Source organism: Myotis daubentonii, chromosome 9 (assembly GCF_963259705.1).
Source record: "Myotis daubentonii chromosome 9, mMyoDau2.1, whole genome shotgun sequence".
Taxonomy (NCBI): Eukaryota; Metazoa; Chordata; class Mammalia; order Chiroptera; family Vespertilionidae; genus Myotis; species Myotis daubentonii.
Genome location: NC_081848.1, coordinates 81704494 through 81719371, shown reverse-complemented (window position 1 = coordinate 81719371; position 14878 = coordinate 81704494). Strand labels below are relative to the sequence as shown.

The window sequence follows — 14878 nt, the reverse complement described above, 5'->3', positions numbered from 1 at the left end:
AGGGACACAGAGTCCCGCCTGCCACGCGTGGTCAGGAGGCTGAGACACCAGCAGACGCCGCTCCGCCGGGTAGCTCAAACGTAGAGCGGCACCGACCAGAGGCCACAGACGCAGCCTGTCTCATCAGCCCCTACAACCCCCAGGCCACACTGTCACTCCTGACACAGTCACCAGCCCCGCTGTCACTCACAGCCACACCGGCTCTCCCCCTCAGGCCGAGACGCTGTCTGTCTCGCTCACTGGGGCACGGAACTCCCAGGTCTTCTCCCCAGGCTACTCCTTGTCCTGCCCGCCTTCCTTCCACGCACCCTGCACCCCTTTCCTCCATACAACCTACACCCTTTCCCTCCACATGCCCTGCACCCCTTCCCTCCACACGCCCTGCACCCCTTCCCTCCATGCACCTTGCACACCTTCCCTTCATGCACCTTGCACCCTTTTCCTCCACGTATCCTGCACCCCTTTCCTCCATTCACCCTGCACCCCTCCCCTCCACATACCTTGCACCCCTTCCCTCCACACACCCTGCACCCATTCCCTCCACGCACCCTGCACCTCTTCCCTCCATTCACCTTGTACCCCTTCCCTCCACGCACCTTGCACCCCTTTTCTCCACACGCCCTGCACCCCTTTCCTCCACATGCCCTGCACCCCTTTCCTCCATGCACCCTGCACCCCTTCCCTCCATGCACCCTGCACCCCTTCCCTCCATGCATCCTGCACCCCTCCCCTCCACACACCTTGCACCCCTTCCCTCCACACACCCTGCACCCATTCCCTCCACGCACCCTGCACCCCTTTCCTCCACACACCCTGCACCCCTTTCCTCCACGCACCCTGCACCCCTTTCCTCCACGCACCCTGCACCCCTTCCCTCCACGCACCCTGCACCTCTTTCCTCCATACAACCTACACCCTTTCCCTCCACATGGCCTGCACCCCTTCCCTCCACACGCCCTGCACCCCTTCCCTCCATGCACCTTGCACACCTTCCCTTCATGCACCTTGCACCCTTTTCCTCCACGTATCCTGCACCCCTTTCCTCCATTCACCCTGCACCCCTTCCCTCCACGCATCCTGCACCCCTCCCCTCCACATACCTTGCACCCCTTCCCTCCACACACCCTGCACCCATTCCCTCCACGCACCCTGCACCTCTTCCCTCCATTCACCTTGTACCCCTTCCCTCCACGCACCCTGCACCCCTTTCCTCCACACGCCCTGCACCCCTTTCCTCCACATGCCCTGCACCCCTTTCCTCCATGCACCCTGCACCCCTTCCCTCCATGCACCCTGCACCCCTTCCCTCCATGCATCCTGCACCCCTCCCCTCCACACACCTTGCACCCCTTCCCTCCACACACCCTGCACCCATTCCCTCCACGCACCCTGCACCCCTTTCCTCCACACACCCTGCACCCCTTTCCTCCACGCACCCTGCACCCCTTTCCTCCACGCACCCTGCACCCCTTCCCTCCACGCACCCTGCACCCCTTTCCTCCACGCACCCTGCCCGTTCCCCGCCCCTCAGCGCCCATCAGCTGCCACTTCCACTCCAGCTCCACTCTGCCCACAGGACATCTCTCTCACATCTCCTCCCTTTGCTCCTGGTTGGGGGAAGAGTGTGCACTATGGGTCCCTAAAAAGCTGTTGTATAAGGAGGGGCCAGTAGCCATGGTCCCAATCAGATGGGCAAACAAGCCCTCTCCCCTGACTTCCTCGCCGCCCCCTAAAAGCCCGGGGATTCCCCCCAGACCTCTCCCTCTCCAGCTCACAGAGCCTGGCCACCTGCTTAACCCTCCCAGGTGGGGGTCCTGGCCAGGGTCAGCCTGCAGAGTGCAGGAGGGAAAAGAGAGGCTGTAGAGGGCTGGATAGGTGGAAAAAGAGATTGAGGCGCGTCCCAGGGGTTAAAAGCATGGGGAGGGCAAGAGGGAGGCCAAGGGCAGGAGTGACACGGAGCAAGGCCACAGCCCATAGGGAACGAGCAGGGAAGAAAAGAGCCGCCTGAAGGCCAGCTGCAGGGTGAGAACCATGAGGAGAGGAGCGGGTTCGGCGGGAGGCCCAGCGGGAGGCGCGGGAGGAGCAGAGGCTGAGGCAGGAAGCAGGCGCAGGGAGCAGCTGGGCAGAGAAAGGCAGGGCTGGGTGGGGTCAGAGGTCAAGGTGGGGATGTGGGGCTGGCCCTAGAGGTCAGAGAAGTGTGCGCACAGCCAGAGAGGCTGTAGGGGTGACAGAGTCAGACAACGGGTGGCAGGGTCAGAGGGTGGCTGGGAGAGCAAAGGTCACAGGGACAGAGGTCAAGGGCAGGGCAGGGGCAGGGGCAGGGGCAGGATGTGAAGGCCGGGTGAAGAAGCAAGGTGGCTGCTGGCGCAGGGAGGGTGAGGGAGGTGGAGGACACGGGGTGGGGGGGGGGCGGGGGGCCTGCCCTCGGCCGTCTAGGAGTGAGCAGGCAGCAGCCCAGGGCCGTCAACCGCGGGGACATTTCTGGAGGCTGCAGAACAGCCTGGGAGACTCAACCAGGCCCTGGCTGCGTTCGGAAAGGTCAGAGGACACAGTTGGCCTCGAGGAGCCGGGAGCGGGACCCCACGTCGGCAGCGGGCCCGGGCTCTCGGGAAGGACAGAAGCACCGAGAGGAAAGCCCCGGGATCAGGGACAGAGGTGCTGAGGGCTTCGCACGAGGGGACGGTCTGAGGGCTGGACCCGTGGACTGAGGGCGGGTGGGGCCGGGTGGGAAGCCTTACGATGTGCAGCTGCAGGTAGTCGCCGAGGCCCGAGGCGCTGTCCACGCGCACCAGCACCGCGCTCCGCTGGTGCGTGCTGAAGCCCACGGCCAGGCGGTCCATCCTCGTGCTCGGCCGGTCATTGGGGGGCCACGTGTAGGTGATGAGCGCGCCCCCCTTCCCAAAGATGTACGTGGTCCCGGCTGCAGAGAGGAGAGGGAGAGGGAGATATGACATGGGCAGGTTCACGGGGCTGTGCCCGGAGCTCGAGGACCCCAACCTTCCTCAGGGTGCAGAGCTTCCGCCGGGATGCCCACAGCAGCCACGGGCCTGCCGCCCTGGGCAACAGTGGCTTTAATTACAGCAAAACGGAGAGGTAACGGAGAGGGGGACCCCGAGGGAGCCCAGAGGGAGGCCGCAGAGGACCAAGAGGACTGCTGGGGGCAGGGAGGACCCGAGGGGCTGGCGAGGTGACAGCTCCGAGGTGCGTGCCTCTGAGGGCCAGAGCTGAGCAGGCCCCCAGGCAATGGAGCCCCCGGCGATGGCGGGAGGGGGAGCAGGAGCTGTGCTCAGCTCTGACTCACAGCCCACAGGCTGGCACCCCTCCAACGCCTGCCCTGCACCCCTCCAGGCCCCTGGAAATCCTGGCCCCAGTTTGCCCAGGACTCCCTGCTTCCACACACAACTAGGGGCTTCCTGGGTCCCAAAACAGGGGGGTCTGGAGCCCTGCCCAGAAAAGGAGAGACAGACATGGGGGGTGGGCGGGAAGTGAGACTGACAGCCAGCGGAGGAAGAAGGCAGAGGACAGATGGACAGAGAGGGGCCGAGAGGGGTGTAGGTGAGAGAAAGTGGGAGAGTGGGAGCCAGAGAGGAAGGCTCCCTCTCCCTGCCCTCCCCCACCCCACCCTCTCTCCCTGTCTCCTCTATCCGGCTGCCGGGGGCGGTGTGAGGTCCCTAACGATCTCAGCCCCAAAATAAACCCCATTAGTCTCCATGTTCCCTCCTGCGGCTGACTGGGTTCCCTGGGGAGGGGGGGGGCAACGGATGCCTGGGGTGGGGGTGGGGGGCTGTCACCCAGTTTCCAGGAAGGGAGCCTTGTCTGGGAGGCCTAGAGCAGCGGTCGCCAACCGGTGGTCCGGAAGGTTGGCGGCCGCTGGCCTACAGGACGAGTGCTCCGGGCCTTCCGAGAAGGGAAGAGACAACCTTGCATTCTTTGGAGCATAAATGGGGCCGATGAGATTCATAAGATGCTTAATTAAATCATTAGGCACTAACGACTCCTCTCACAGCACTTCTTGGGGGCAGAGGGGTTCAAAGAGGATTTATCTAGAGAGGGAGAGAGGCAGCTGGGCCGGAGGGCCAAAGCCTGGAGTCGGTGGGGAGGAAAGGGGGGCCCTGGAGGTGGGGGAGCTCTGGGCGGGAGGGGAAACCTAGGGTCAGGGAGCTGGGGTCTGGGGGGCAAACGTGCGACGGTAAGATGGCGCCCCAACCGGTCACGCTGAGGCCAGGACCTCAAGCGCCTCTGGGTAGTTCAGGCAGTGCCGTCAGGGACAGGGGACTCTAGCCCAGGAGGTTCCCAGATCCCCCAAAAGAGGGGGCTTCTGCGAACCATGGGGGAGCTGAGCAGAGGAGGCTGGTGCCTGGGCCCCGGAGAGGCAGTGAGGCCAGCAGGGGCCTGGCAGGGGGGGGGGCAGGGGCTACTCCCCAGAGCCCTTGCCACCAGTGCCCTGTCTCCCCAGGCAGGGCCAGAGAGGAGAGGTGACCCCCAGAGGCAGGACGGGGTGAAGGAACCACCTCGAAGTCTACTAGCTGACATCTGCCACAGCCTGTGGCCAGGACAGCACCGCCAGCAGGCGCCCGACCACGTCCTTCCTACCTGCTCCCCCCCTCCCCCCCTGCGCAAAGGCCCAGTGCTGGGGGCTGATTCCTCAGGGTGGGACCCTGAGATTAGGGTGGAGAGCTGGGTGGGGGCAGAGTACACAGTGAGCTGCACCCCCCCCCCCCACAGGGTGGGCCACCTGCCTGGAAAGGGCAGGGCCAGGAGCAGGGCAGGGAGCAGGTAGGCCTCAGCCAGCCGCAGTCTCCACTCCCATCGCAGCTCTCGGAAATCCGGCTGTTTCCATGGCGACCGTGATACCAGGGTCCGCCCTTCTCCCTCCACTCACAAACTGCATGGCCAAAGTGGGGGTGGGGAGGGCCCGGGGCGCTGAGATGCTGACCTCCTCCACACCCCGCCCTGCCTCGGGGCCAGAGGCTGCTGCCCTTTCATCCCTGGACTCAGGGGCCCCCTAGTCAGACGAAGAAGGGGCTTATCGAGTTTCTGGGCCACTCAAACCAGCAAAGGCAACGCCATGTACCCGGGGCCAGCTCCCAAATCTCCCAGGTCAGGCGGAAGGAGGCCCTTTCTCCTCCCTTTCCCAGCGGGGAACTCAGACTCCACCCCATCCTGGAGAGCGCCCTCCTGCGCCCGGGTGGCCTGGCGTGCAGGCAGCCCATGTCCCACAGGGCATGAGGCCGGAGGGATCAGAGGTGGCACTGGCACCCCAGGCCCCAGGCCCCACACCAACCCACAGGCGAAGACGCACCCGCTGCACACAAAGGCCCCGCGTGTTGAGGCCGACCCCCCACAGGAGACACGGGCACCCTCGAACATGGCGGTGGGCGCACAAAGGCAGGCAGGCCCCGGAGGCGCGAGGGCAGGGGCTGGGCAGGGGCTGGCACACGCAGGACTGGACGGCGCGCGAGTCCCCGCCCCCGAGGCCCCGGGCGCACGTGCCGCCGCCCCAGCCCCGCCCCGCCCCGCCCCGCCCCGCCCCGCGCAGCCGGCCTCCCGGGGTTGATGGCCCAGCGGGTCTCGCCCTGCAGCCAGTTTCCAGGCTGCGGACCTGTGAGCGCCTAAGGGCGTTTGTGACCCGGTGCGGGTGGGCGCAGAGAGGCAGCCGCCGAGCAGGGGAAGGTGAACGGGCAGTCATGGCCCTGGGGACACATTTCTCTCCCCGCCCCGCGCTCCCGCCAGAGGCGCAGAGGGCTGGCAGGGAGAGCAGGGGCGGGCCCACCTGGGTCTCAGGGGCCTCTCGCCTCTCACCCCAAGCTGTCCTGTCCGGGCCACCAGACGCCCAGGAGGCGGCACCGCGCTGGAGCCCAGGACTCCGCGCCACATCTAGAAAAGGTTCCAGAAAGGGCTGCGGCGCAGAGAGGGGCCTAAACCAAGGCCCACATGCTGCCCTAGGGCGGCGCACCCAGGGTTTCTGATCCCCCCAGGAAACCACTAGTGAGCTTCCTGGTGCATAACGTTTCAGGGGTCTGCACACCCCAGAAACCCAAGACAGAAGCGCTCTGGTCCACCATCCCCAACACAGTCGTCGTCCCCCCCCCCCCCTCCACCTCCTGGACCCAGAAATTCACTGATCCAGGACAGATCCAGAATCTAACACAGAGTTCCCATACACCTGCATTCTAGAGAAAGAGCCAACCGGCCATTAGTCACAGTTGGCTAACCCAGGCCCAAACAACAGAACCACCTCCTGTAAACACCATGCGCCCAGGCCGCCCCTGTGGCTAACCCCGCATGCGCCCATCGTCCTGCAGCGTCAGCCACGACACACATCTTCCGGACGGTACAGAATCATGAGAGGGTAGAAAAGTCCCACACAGTCTAGCAAGGCCGCTCCTGGTGCTCACAGCCCACCCCAGCTCTTGTCGAACCCAGGGGGCTCTCCACAGCTCCGACCCCCGGGGCGCAGCTCTCTCTCGACCTGGAACACAATATCCCTTCAATGCATAAGCCCGTTCTTGGCCATATACCATCCAGTTAGAACTCCAAGTTAACACACCCACACCCAGAATCAGAATAGATGCCAGCCCCCTTTGTAAGCTGGCGGGGTGAATCCAGAGCCCCTGGCAGCTACTGACCCAGAGCTGAGCTGGGACTGACCCCTTCCTCCTGGCTCCAGAGGGTTCCAGAAGTGGAGGTCGGGGCTGATAGGCGCCTCAGGGACTCGCAAACCAAAGCTGGGGTCCAGGACCAGGAGACCGTCACCCTCTCAGGCCGTTTTTAGGGCCCGGTCGTACTGGTCCTCCCAGGCCTAGACCAGCATCAGATGCAGGGGTGTCATGGGTGCCTGGGGTCGGTAGGGATATTATTAACAGGGGGGCTGGTGGATGGAAGGGTACACGGAGGAAAGAGTGAAGAACAGGAGGGAGGGAAGGCAAAGAAGAAAAGCAAGGAGACCCCCCCCCAAGAGAAGGGAAGTAGAGAAGCAGATGCAGAAAGAGAGGTCCCCCCTGGGGGTAAGGGGACACTGGGGCAGAGAGGAAAGTCTCCCAACTGACCTCTTCCTCTAGCCGAGCGGGGGGCCCCAAGAGAAGCCTGTCCTTTGCCACCCCCATGGCTAAGGGAGCGGAGGTGGTGCAGCCTGACAGGTGGCCTCGGCCCTACTCTTCCATCTGTCCTCTGGCCCTCCTCCCGCCTCTCACCTGCCTCACCTTCCCGGGCTCCTTCACTCAGTCTCCCGCCACCTCCCGGCTCTGTCCTGGGCGCCCTCCGCTCCTCCTCTGCTCCCGTGTGGCAGCAGGCAGCCATGGCCCCTCTCCGGGCTGTTTTTCTCCTATGCCTGCCAAGCGGGTGGCCAACTCCGAGGCAACCCCAACACCAACATTCCGTAGGTTCCTCCCGCCCACCCCCAGCGCTCTTTCCTCCATTTTCTCTCCCGCTCTCCCCATCAGCACCCAGGCCCCTCCTTCCAATCTGCTCATCTCCCTGGGCCAGTGGCTTGCTCCTTTCCCTTCCTCTTTGCCAACTCTCCTCTTCCCCCCACAACTCTCCCCCAATATCCCCGGCTCCCCTTTCCTGTCTCACCCCTTTGTGCCTCTCCTGGTTGCTCAGAAAGACCATGTCCTATCTGGGCCCCTTTGGGAGCAACATGGGCCTCAGGGGAGCCACAGGGGACAATCAAGAGGAGGGAGGAGGCACAGAAGGCCAGAGAGCTCATGGGGAGAAACAGAGTTCAGTGTGGGGTGGGCGAGTGGAAGAGAGAAAGAGACAAGATGAGAGAAGGCCTTGTGGAGAGGCCTGGCTGGGACAGAGATTGGACCAGACAAGACTATGCTGAGGAAGAGAGGAGAAGGCAACGGAGGGCTGGAGGGGCCGCTCCTGAGAACTGGATGAGGAGAGAGGAGAGGCATCAGAAATGAGGGAAAGATGAAGTAGGAGAAAAGCAAAGAGAAACAGAAAAGAAGGGGAGCGAAGATGGGAAGCGATATGGGGAACGAAGATTGGGAAGCAGGATGGACAGACGGAGAGCAGTAACGGGGAAGGAGAGATGGGAGGCCATGCTGGACCTAGATGGGGAGTGATGAGGATACGGCGTGGGAGATGAGGGAGGAACAAAGATTGAATGAAAAAATGAGAGATGATGGGTGAACAGAAATGGGAAATGATACAAGTACAGACATTGGAGGCAGCTAAGATTGGGAAGCAGGATGGACAGACGGAGAGCAGTAACGGGGAAGCAGAGATGGGAGGCCATGCTGGACCTAGATGGGGAGTGATGAGGATACAGCGTGGGAGATGAGGGAGGAACAAAGATTGAATGAAAAAATGAGAGATGATGGGTGAAAAGAAATGGGAAATGATACAAGTACAGACATTGGAGGCAGCTAAGATTGGGAAGCAAGAATGGACAGGTACAGAGTGAGAGCTGGTGAAGGTGCAGTGATGAGAGATTAGGGGAGTCACGGGAAGGGCTGGTGGGAGCATGAGGATGTCAGAGCCCCGAGAAGGAAGGCAACAGGGGTACAGAGAGGGGAGGTGACAAGAGGACGTGCAGAGAAGTGATGAGAGTACAGGGTGAAAAGTGAAGGAGGTACAGAAATGGGAGGTGATGGAGGCTGAGATGACGGGAGGTGAGGGAGGTACAGAAACGGAGGTACTAGGCGACCGATGGAAGGTCCAGAGATGGGAGGCGAAGTGGTGTGCCGAGAGGGGAAGTGATGAGTGGACTAAAATGGGAGGTGACAGGTTCTCTGGGACAGGAGGTGACAGCCACCCTGAGGTGGAATGCGAAGGAGCGACTGACGTGGAGCGTGAACAAGTCTGACCGGGAAATGAGACCAAGTGTGAAGAGGGTCAGGCATGGGAGGTGAGGGGAGTAGAGACTGGGAACCACGGGTGGGGGCGGGACAGAGGCGGCAGGTGCAGAGCCTCCTCGGGCCTAAGGCATGAAGTGATGAGGCACCGGACACGGGAGGTGATGGTGGGCAGAAAGAAGAAGGGGGAGCCATCAGAAGCGGAAGGTGATGGAGCCTGGGAGGAAAAGTGGAGGTTAAGGGGGGCTGAGGTGAGGTGGGAGTGGTGGAAAGTGACAGGGGACTGACACAGGAAGCGATGGGGGCTGACAGTAGAGGTGCCGGGAGACTGGCACTGGAGAAGTCCATTCCAAGCAATAGGCCACAGAGGTGAGGGTGCTGGGGCGCAGGGCAGGGGTGAGGGGGGAAGGAGGAGCCGAGAGGCTGGGGGATGACTGACGGAGGTGAGCTGCCGGGGAGTGTGGTGGAGGACAGTAGCGGGACGAGGGGCGGTGTCTGGGGACGGGGTGAAAGGAGACAGATCTGAAAGGCGAGGGAGGAAGAGATGGAACATGTCAGAGGCAGGGATGAGAGATGGGACAGAGGTGGGAGGGCGGTTAGGGGGGACAAAGATAATGGGGTACACAGATGCTAGACCAGCGATGGGAGGTGAGGCGAGGAGACAGAGGTGGAGGTAAGCCGGGTGGCAGAGAGATGGAGGAAGTGAGGAGGCAGAGACGGGAAGGGAGAGCTGGGCAGAGGGGGTGAAAGGACAGAGGGGAGGTGATGGGGGACCTGAAGGTGATAGCAAACCAGAGGTGGGTGAGGGGGTGAAGGTGAGGCACAGAACGGACGTGGTGAAGGCAGCCATGAGGCGATAAAGGGATGGGGGGCGGGGTGGAGAGGCGAGGGTGGGGCTGGGAAGATGGGAGCCCGAGACCGAGGTGAGGGGGCTCGGCCTTAAAGCAGAGGGGCCGCCAGCAGCCGGCGCGCACGGCTGGGGTGCGGCCGCGCACACGGAGGCCGAGGGGCCGCGGAGCCGCACTTACCGTGCCCGCCGCGGGTGAGGAAGGGCATGCGGTTGATGGCGATGGGCACGGTGCCGTGCTTGCTGTGGAAGTGGTGGACGTGGTGGGTGGTGCTGAGGCTGGAGGAGACGCGGGCCCCCTCGGCCGTCCCCAGCAGCAGCAGCAGCAGCAGCGGCAACAGCGGCGGCGGCGGGGGCCCGGCCAGGGCCGGGGGGCGACGTGGGCACCCCCCCGGCCCGCTCCCCCCGGGGGGCATCTCGGCCCGGGGCGGCCGCCTCACAGCCCCATGGCCGGGGCGGGGACCGGGCCCGCGCAGCCCCGCGCAGCCCCCCTCCGGCTCCGCGCCCCGGGAGGGGGGAAGGGGCGAGAAGAAGGAAAAGGCGAGCCCACGCCTCGGTCCGGAGCCAACGAAATCAGCCGGATGCCGCCGGGGAATCCGGGGTCTGCAGAGCGGCGACGCCAAGGTCCAGAGCGCCTGGGCCCATCGCGGGGAGCTAGGGGTCCCCCCGCATCCCGGGAGGGCGCGGAGGGCCGTCAGCAGCCCGGGGGAGCGCCCCGCGGAGGGGGCATCGCTCCGGGCCGCGGCCGGGAAGGCGCGGGGCGAGCAGGGAGGGGCAGCGGGGAAATCCTGCGGAAAAATCGAGCCCGGGAGGGGGACCGAGGAGAGCGGGAGCCCGGCGGGGCTGGGGCCGACCGCGCGGCCGTCGCCGCTGCCGCCCCACGGAGGCCCGGGGAAGGGGGGCGGGAGGAGGGGGAAGGGAAGCAAATCCGGGTGAGGGGGATGGAGTGAGGGAGGGGAGAGAGGAGGGGAGCGGGGCTGAGCCGAGAGGCGCGAGCCTGCGAGATTCCGGCGGAGAGATGGAGGCAGCGGAGTGTTGCTGCAGAGGCAGAGGCTGGAAGGGAGAGGGAGGGCGCCCGGGAGGGAGGGGAGGGGAGGGGAGAGTGGAGGGGAGGGGAGAGGGAGCGCGGGAGGAGGCGGGGGCAGGGCGGAGGGACGAGCGGCTCCCGGTCTGCGGGCGGCGCTGGGCAGCTCCTGCGCGGGCACCTGGCTCGCCCGCTGCGCGCTCGCCTCTCCTGGGCGCGCGCCCCGCCCCGCCCCGCCCCTCCCCGCGCCGGGAGCGCGCTCCCCTCCCGCCCCCTCCGAAGAAGGGGCCCTGCTGAATAATTGAACAGGACTGAGGCTGGCGAGAGAGGCGGCTCTCTTCCTTCTCCTCCCCTCCCCCCGCACCTGGATGAACCCCAATGGTGCTCGCTGGTCCAGCGCGCAGAGGTGGCCACCGCACCTCCGCACGCACCCCTCGGAACACGCAGACGCTAGGATGTGGCCCGGCTTGGGGACGGAGACACCCACGTGCCCATACAGGCATCATTGTGCGGGCGCGCGCATGCACACATAGGCTGAGACACATACATGCATGCATGTGCTCTTGGAGGCTGGCACATGAACTCACACTCGGCCGAGCGTGTACACACGCTCACAGAAGCATACACACACACACACACACACACACACACACACATACATGTTTGGCCACAGGCAATCAATGGCCAAGTACACACAGACACTGCCCCTGGCTCACCCTCCCAAAACAGGGTCACCTATATGCATACAAACAATGCACCCAGAGCCTCAAAGGCCCTGAAGGGTAAGGCAGCACTCACAGTCTCCTCCCACCCCCAAAAGGGTGCCCCCCGCCTCCTGCACACCCTGGGACTCCAGTCCTTCCTCTCCACTCGCCCCGCCCCCAGCCTCAGCCTCTCCCTCCACCAGAGTTTCCAGGGCAGCTGTCCACTGAGTGTCCGGCCTGGGACAGACGCTTCCTGGGCCACTATGTCCAGCTGAGGCATCACTTCTCCCTCCAGGTGCCCCTCCGCTGGGATCCACCCCCAGACTCTGGGGGTCTCGGGAAGCACTTGTCTTAGCCCAAGAGGTAAGTGCCCCCTTCCCTTCATCTGGATCCACCTCCACACCCACAGCAACCTGGTCCACCCGAGGGTGCTCTGCTAGGATCGGGGCAGGGGGAGAAGGAAGGAGGTGGAGACAGAACCTAGAAAGGAGTGAAAGAAATAGTGTAGTGGAGTGAGAAGTGGGGACAGGGCAAAAGGAAGGGGGTGATGTGAGAAGGGGAGGGAGAACCAGGGAGAGAGGGCTGACTCCTGCTTATTGATTCTGAATTCTGTTTCGGAGCAAAACCACCACCAGTAGCCCCACGCTGGCATGCTGTGCCCGGCTCCCGGATGCTGTCAGGCCCAGGCCAGCTTCCGGTAGCTCCTGCCACACCCCACCTTGCTAGATGCCAGGCCCCTCTGACCCTGGCCCGACAGGAGTGAAGAGAGGGGTCCTCAGAGGTACCAGGAGGAGGATCCCAGGTGGTGCGTGGCCCCAGGAGGGAGGAGAGACGCATGCGGGCTGGACCCCCCCCCCCAGCCTTGTCCCGCTGCCCTCTCCACCCCATCCCTGTGCCCCTGGCTCTGAAATACAGACTGACACAGCTCGGAGCAGGCAGCGGGTTTATGGCCCCAGAGGGAGGAGGGAGGAGCTGGTAGCCAGAGGAGAGGAAGGGAAACCGCCTGGAGGCCAATCAATACCAGTGAGTGGGAAGTGACGAGAGCGGGAGGGGGAGGGGGGACAGGGGTACAAATGAAGGGAGGGACGGAGGTGTGCAGAGATCAATAGAGGCTGCAGAGAGGAACCCAGCAAATGGAGAGATGAGAAGGGGCCGAGATGGTGAAGAGCCGAGGGCTGGGAGACAGAGCAGCAGGCCGGCCCCCCGGGAGCGCCGTGGTCCTGAGCCCCAGCCCTGCGCTTCCGCTGCAGGCCCCCTTCCTTTTAGCTCCCTTCCTTTCTCATTTCATGTTCTCCTTTCCCTTCTCCCGCGCTCTCCCGTTCTCAGCGAAGAGATGGGTTCTCTCCCTTGGCTCTCTCCCTCTCCTGCCTCCCAGAGCAGACTCCTGAGCCTGAAGGGACCCAACCCCTTCACCACGCCCACCTGGTGCGGTCCCATGTCACAGACGGAGAAGCCGAGGCCGTAAGAGAAGAAACACCGTCCTGCAGGTTGCACCTCTTTCATCCCTGTCTCATCCCCCAGACAGCTCCACCCCCGACCCCACCGGTCCAAGGACAGGGTCCGGGCGGCACCGGCCATTCCCACCCCCGCCCTCTCTGCGGATGCAGGGCCCTTTGGTGCCCAGTGGTGCCCCAGGACCTTCACACTCGGGGGTGGGACAATGGAACGGCCTCGGCCAGTTTCCGGCTTGACCTTGTGCCCCCCAGGGCCCCAGGAAGACCAGCCCCAGAGGGGCAGCATGAACGTGACATGGGGCCAAGCGTGGAGGTCGGGAGGAGGCACAACCCCGGAGGAGAGGGGCACGGTCCCCGACGGCCAGGTCCTGCCCTGTCGCCCTGTCCTTCAGGGGAGATCTCAGCGGTGCCAGGGCCCATGGATGGAGGCCTCCAGGTCGCACCCACCTTGTCTTTATCTCCACGCTCTGCCGCCAGACTGCAGACCAGTGTCGCTGTAGGGGACACTCCCCCAGCCCCAACTCTCCCTGCCTCCCATGCCCACCTCAGCATGACCCCCTGCGCCCCACCCATCTCTACGCCCCCTTCCAGAAGGCTCCACCCTATGGGAGGACAGTAGCGACAATGGGCAGCGTGCTTCCTCATCCTGACCCCCAGCACCCCGCCGGCAAGGCCGCCAGGGACTAGATGAGGGCAGTGAGCGGGAGTCAGGAGCCTCGGCAAGGAGCTGCCTGGCTGAGGTCTCGGTTTCCTCCTCAGTTCAGGGGGACCGTCAGCCCCTATCCCCACTGCCTTCTCCGAGAAACAAGTTACGAGGACTTTGCAGGCTCCAAAACACTAACCAGTCAGGGGGGCTCTTACTATCGGCTACTATCGGCAGCAACGTGCCGCGTCTTCAGATCTGAGCGCAGCTGAATGAGCTGCAGGGAAGGGGCCGGCCCAGCCCCATCTGTACTCCGGCAGCCCGGGCTGCAGTGCCCAGCTGGCCATGGCCCCGGGGGCTTTGCACAGAACGGCAGGTCAGATGAGGAAAATCCTGGGGGACGGGGCAGGGAGGTGGAGGTGCCCAAGGGCGGCCCTGCCTGAGAGCGCCAGGAAGTGCCAAGGAAGGGAGAACCATGACCCACCCGGGAGCCCACCCCGGCACCATCCATTCCACAGGAAGCACAGGCCTCCGCCCTAATGTCCAAGGCGCCGCGGGGGACACAGAGGGAAAGGCACCGACCCCAGGTCCACTATGAACTTCCTCCGGATCCACTCCCCCTCCGGGCCTCGGGTTTCATGCTGGTAAAGTGGAGGGAGAAGCCGTGTGTGTGTGTGTCTGCGTGTGTGTGTGTGTGTGTGTGTGTGTGTCCCCACGAAGCTCAGTGCTCACACCCCTGGTCTCTCAGCAGGGCCGCCCCGCCCGCTCCCCATCATCAGAGGGAAACTCCAAAAACCCCCTCAAGGTGGAGGCTGCCCCCGCCTTCCTGCCCCAGCTGTCCTCCTCTGCCACCAGCTGCTGGCCACCAACCACTAGGGACTGCAAACTGCTGCTGACGCTGCCCTGGAGGGGGTGGGTCAAACAAGGTGCAACCAGGGGCAGAGGAGTAGGCAAGGGCACTAGGGGGTGTCCTTGTGGCTCCAAGAGACAGCCTGCCGCTGGGGTTCTGGGTGGGAAAGAGAAGGGCTCGGCCGACGTCCAGGGAAGCCAGCTGTCCAGCCGCCTGGCCGCTGGGGAACCTCCTGAGCCTGCCTGCGGGGCCTGGACCCTCTGGAGGAGATAACAGGCTTCCACGGTGGAACTCTGGGGGCACCGAGGGAAGGGGGTGCAGGCTGACCAGCCCCCGCCCTGTGCAATAGTGTGGATGTGGGAGCTACACATGCAACACGTGAGCCCATGGCCAAAATCGCATGGAGGGAGCAGCAGAGGCTGACACCTTTGGTCATGGGTGAAGGGAGCCATGTCCCACCAGCTCAGAACGGAGACGAGAGTCCAGCTAGCAATGGGTCGCCCTGGGAAGTCAGGCAGCCGCAGACCCGCTCAGGCCCGAGAGAGAAGGCTG

The 14878-nt window shown here is 64.3% G+C and overlaps 1 protein-coding gene across 27 annotated transcripts in view; it reads right to left on the bottom strand.

The window, feature by feature from the left end:
* Positions 1-14878, bottom strand: part of NRXN2 (neurexin 2) — a 106279-nt gene that overhangs the window by 26633 nt on the left and 64768 nt on the right. For 23 of the 27 annotated variants that reach the window (XM_059710211.1, XM_059710212.1, XM_059710227.1 and 20 more), the window contains one exon: positions 2739-2920. In XM_059710211.1, the coding sequence (XP_059566194.1) occupies positions 2739-2920 (182 nt within the window). Of the gene's footprint in view, positions 1-2738; positions 2921-9832; positions 10741-14878 lie in introns of those variants that run through there. The other 4 variants (XM_059710233.1, XM_059710236.1, XM_059710232.1 and 1 more) reach the window with 3 other exon arrangements.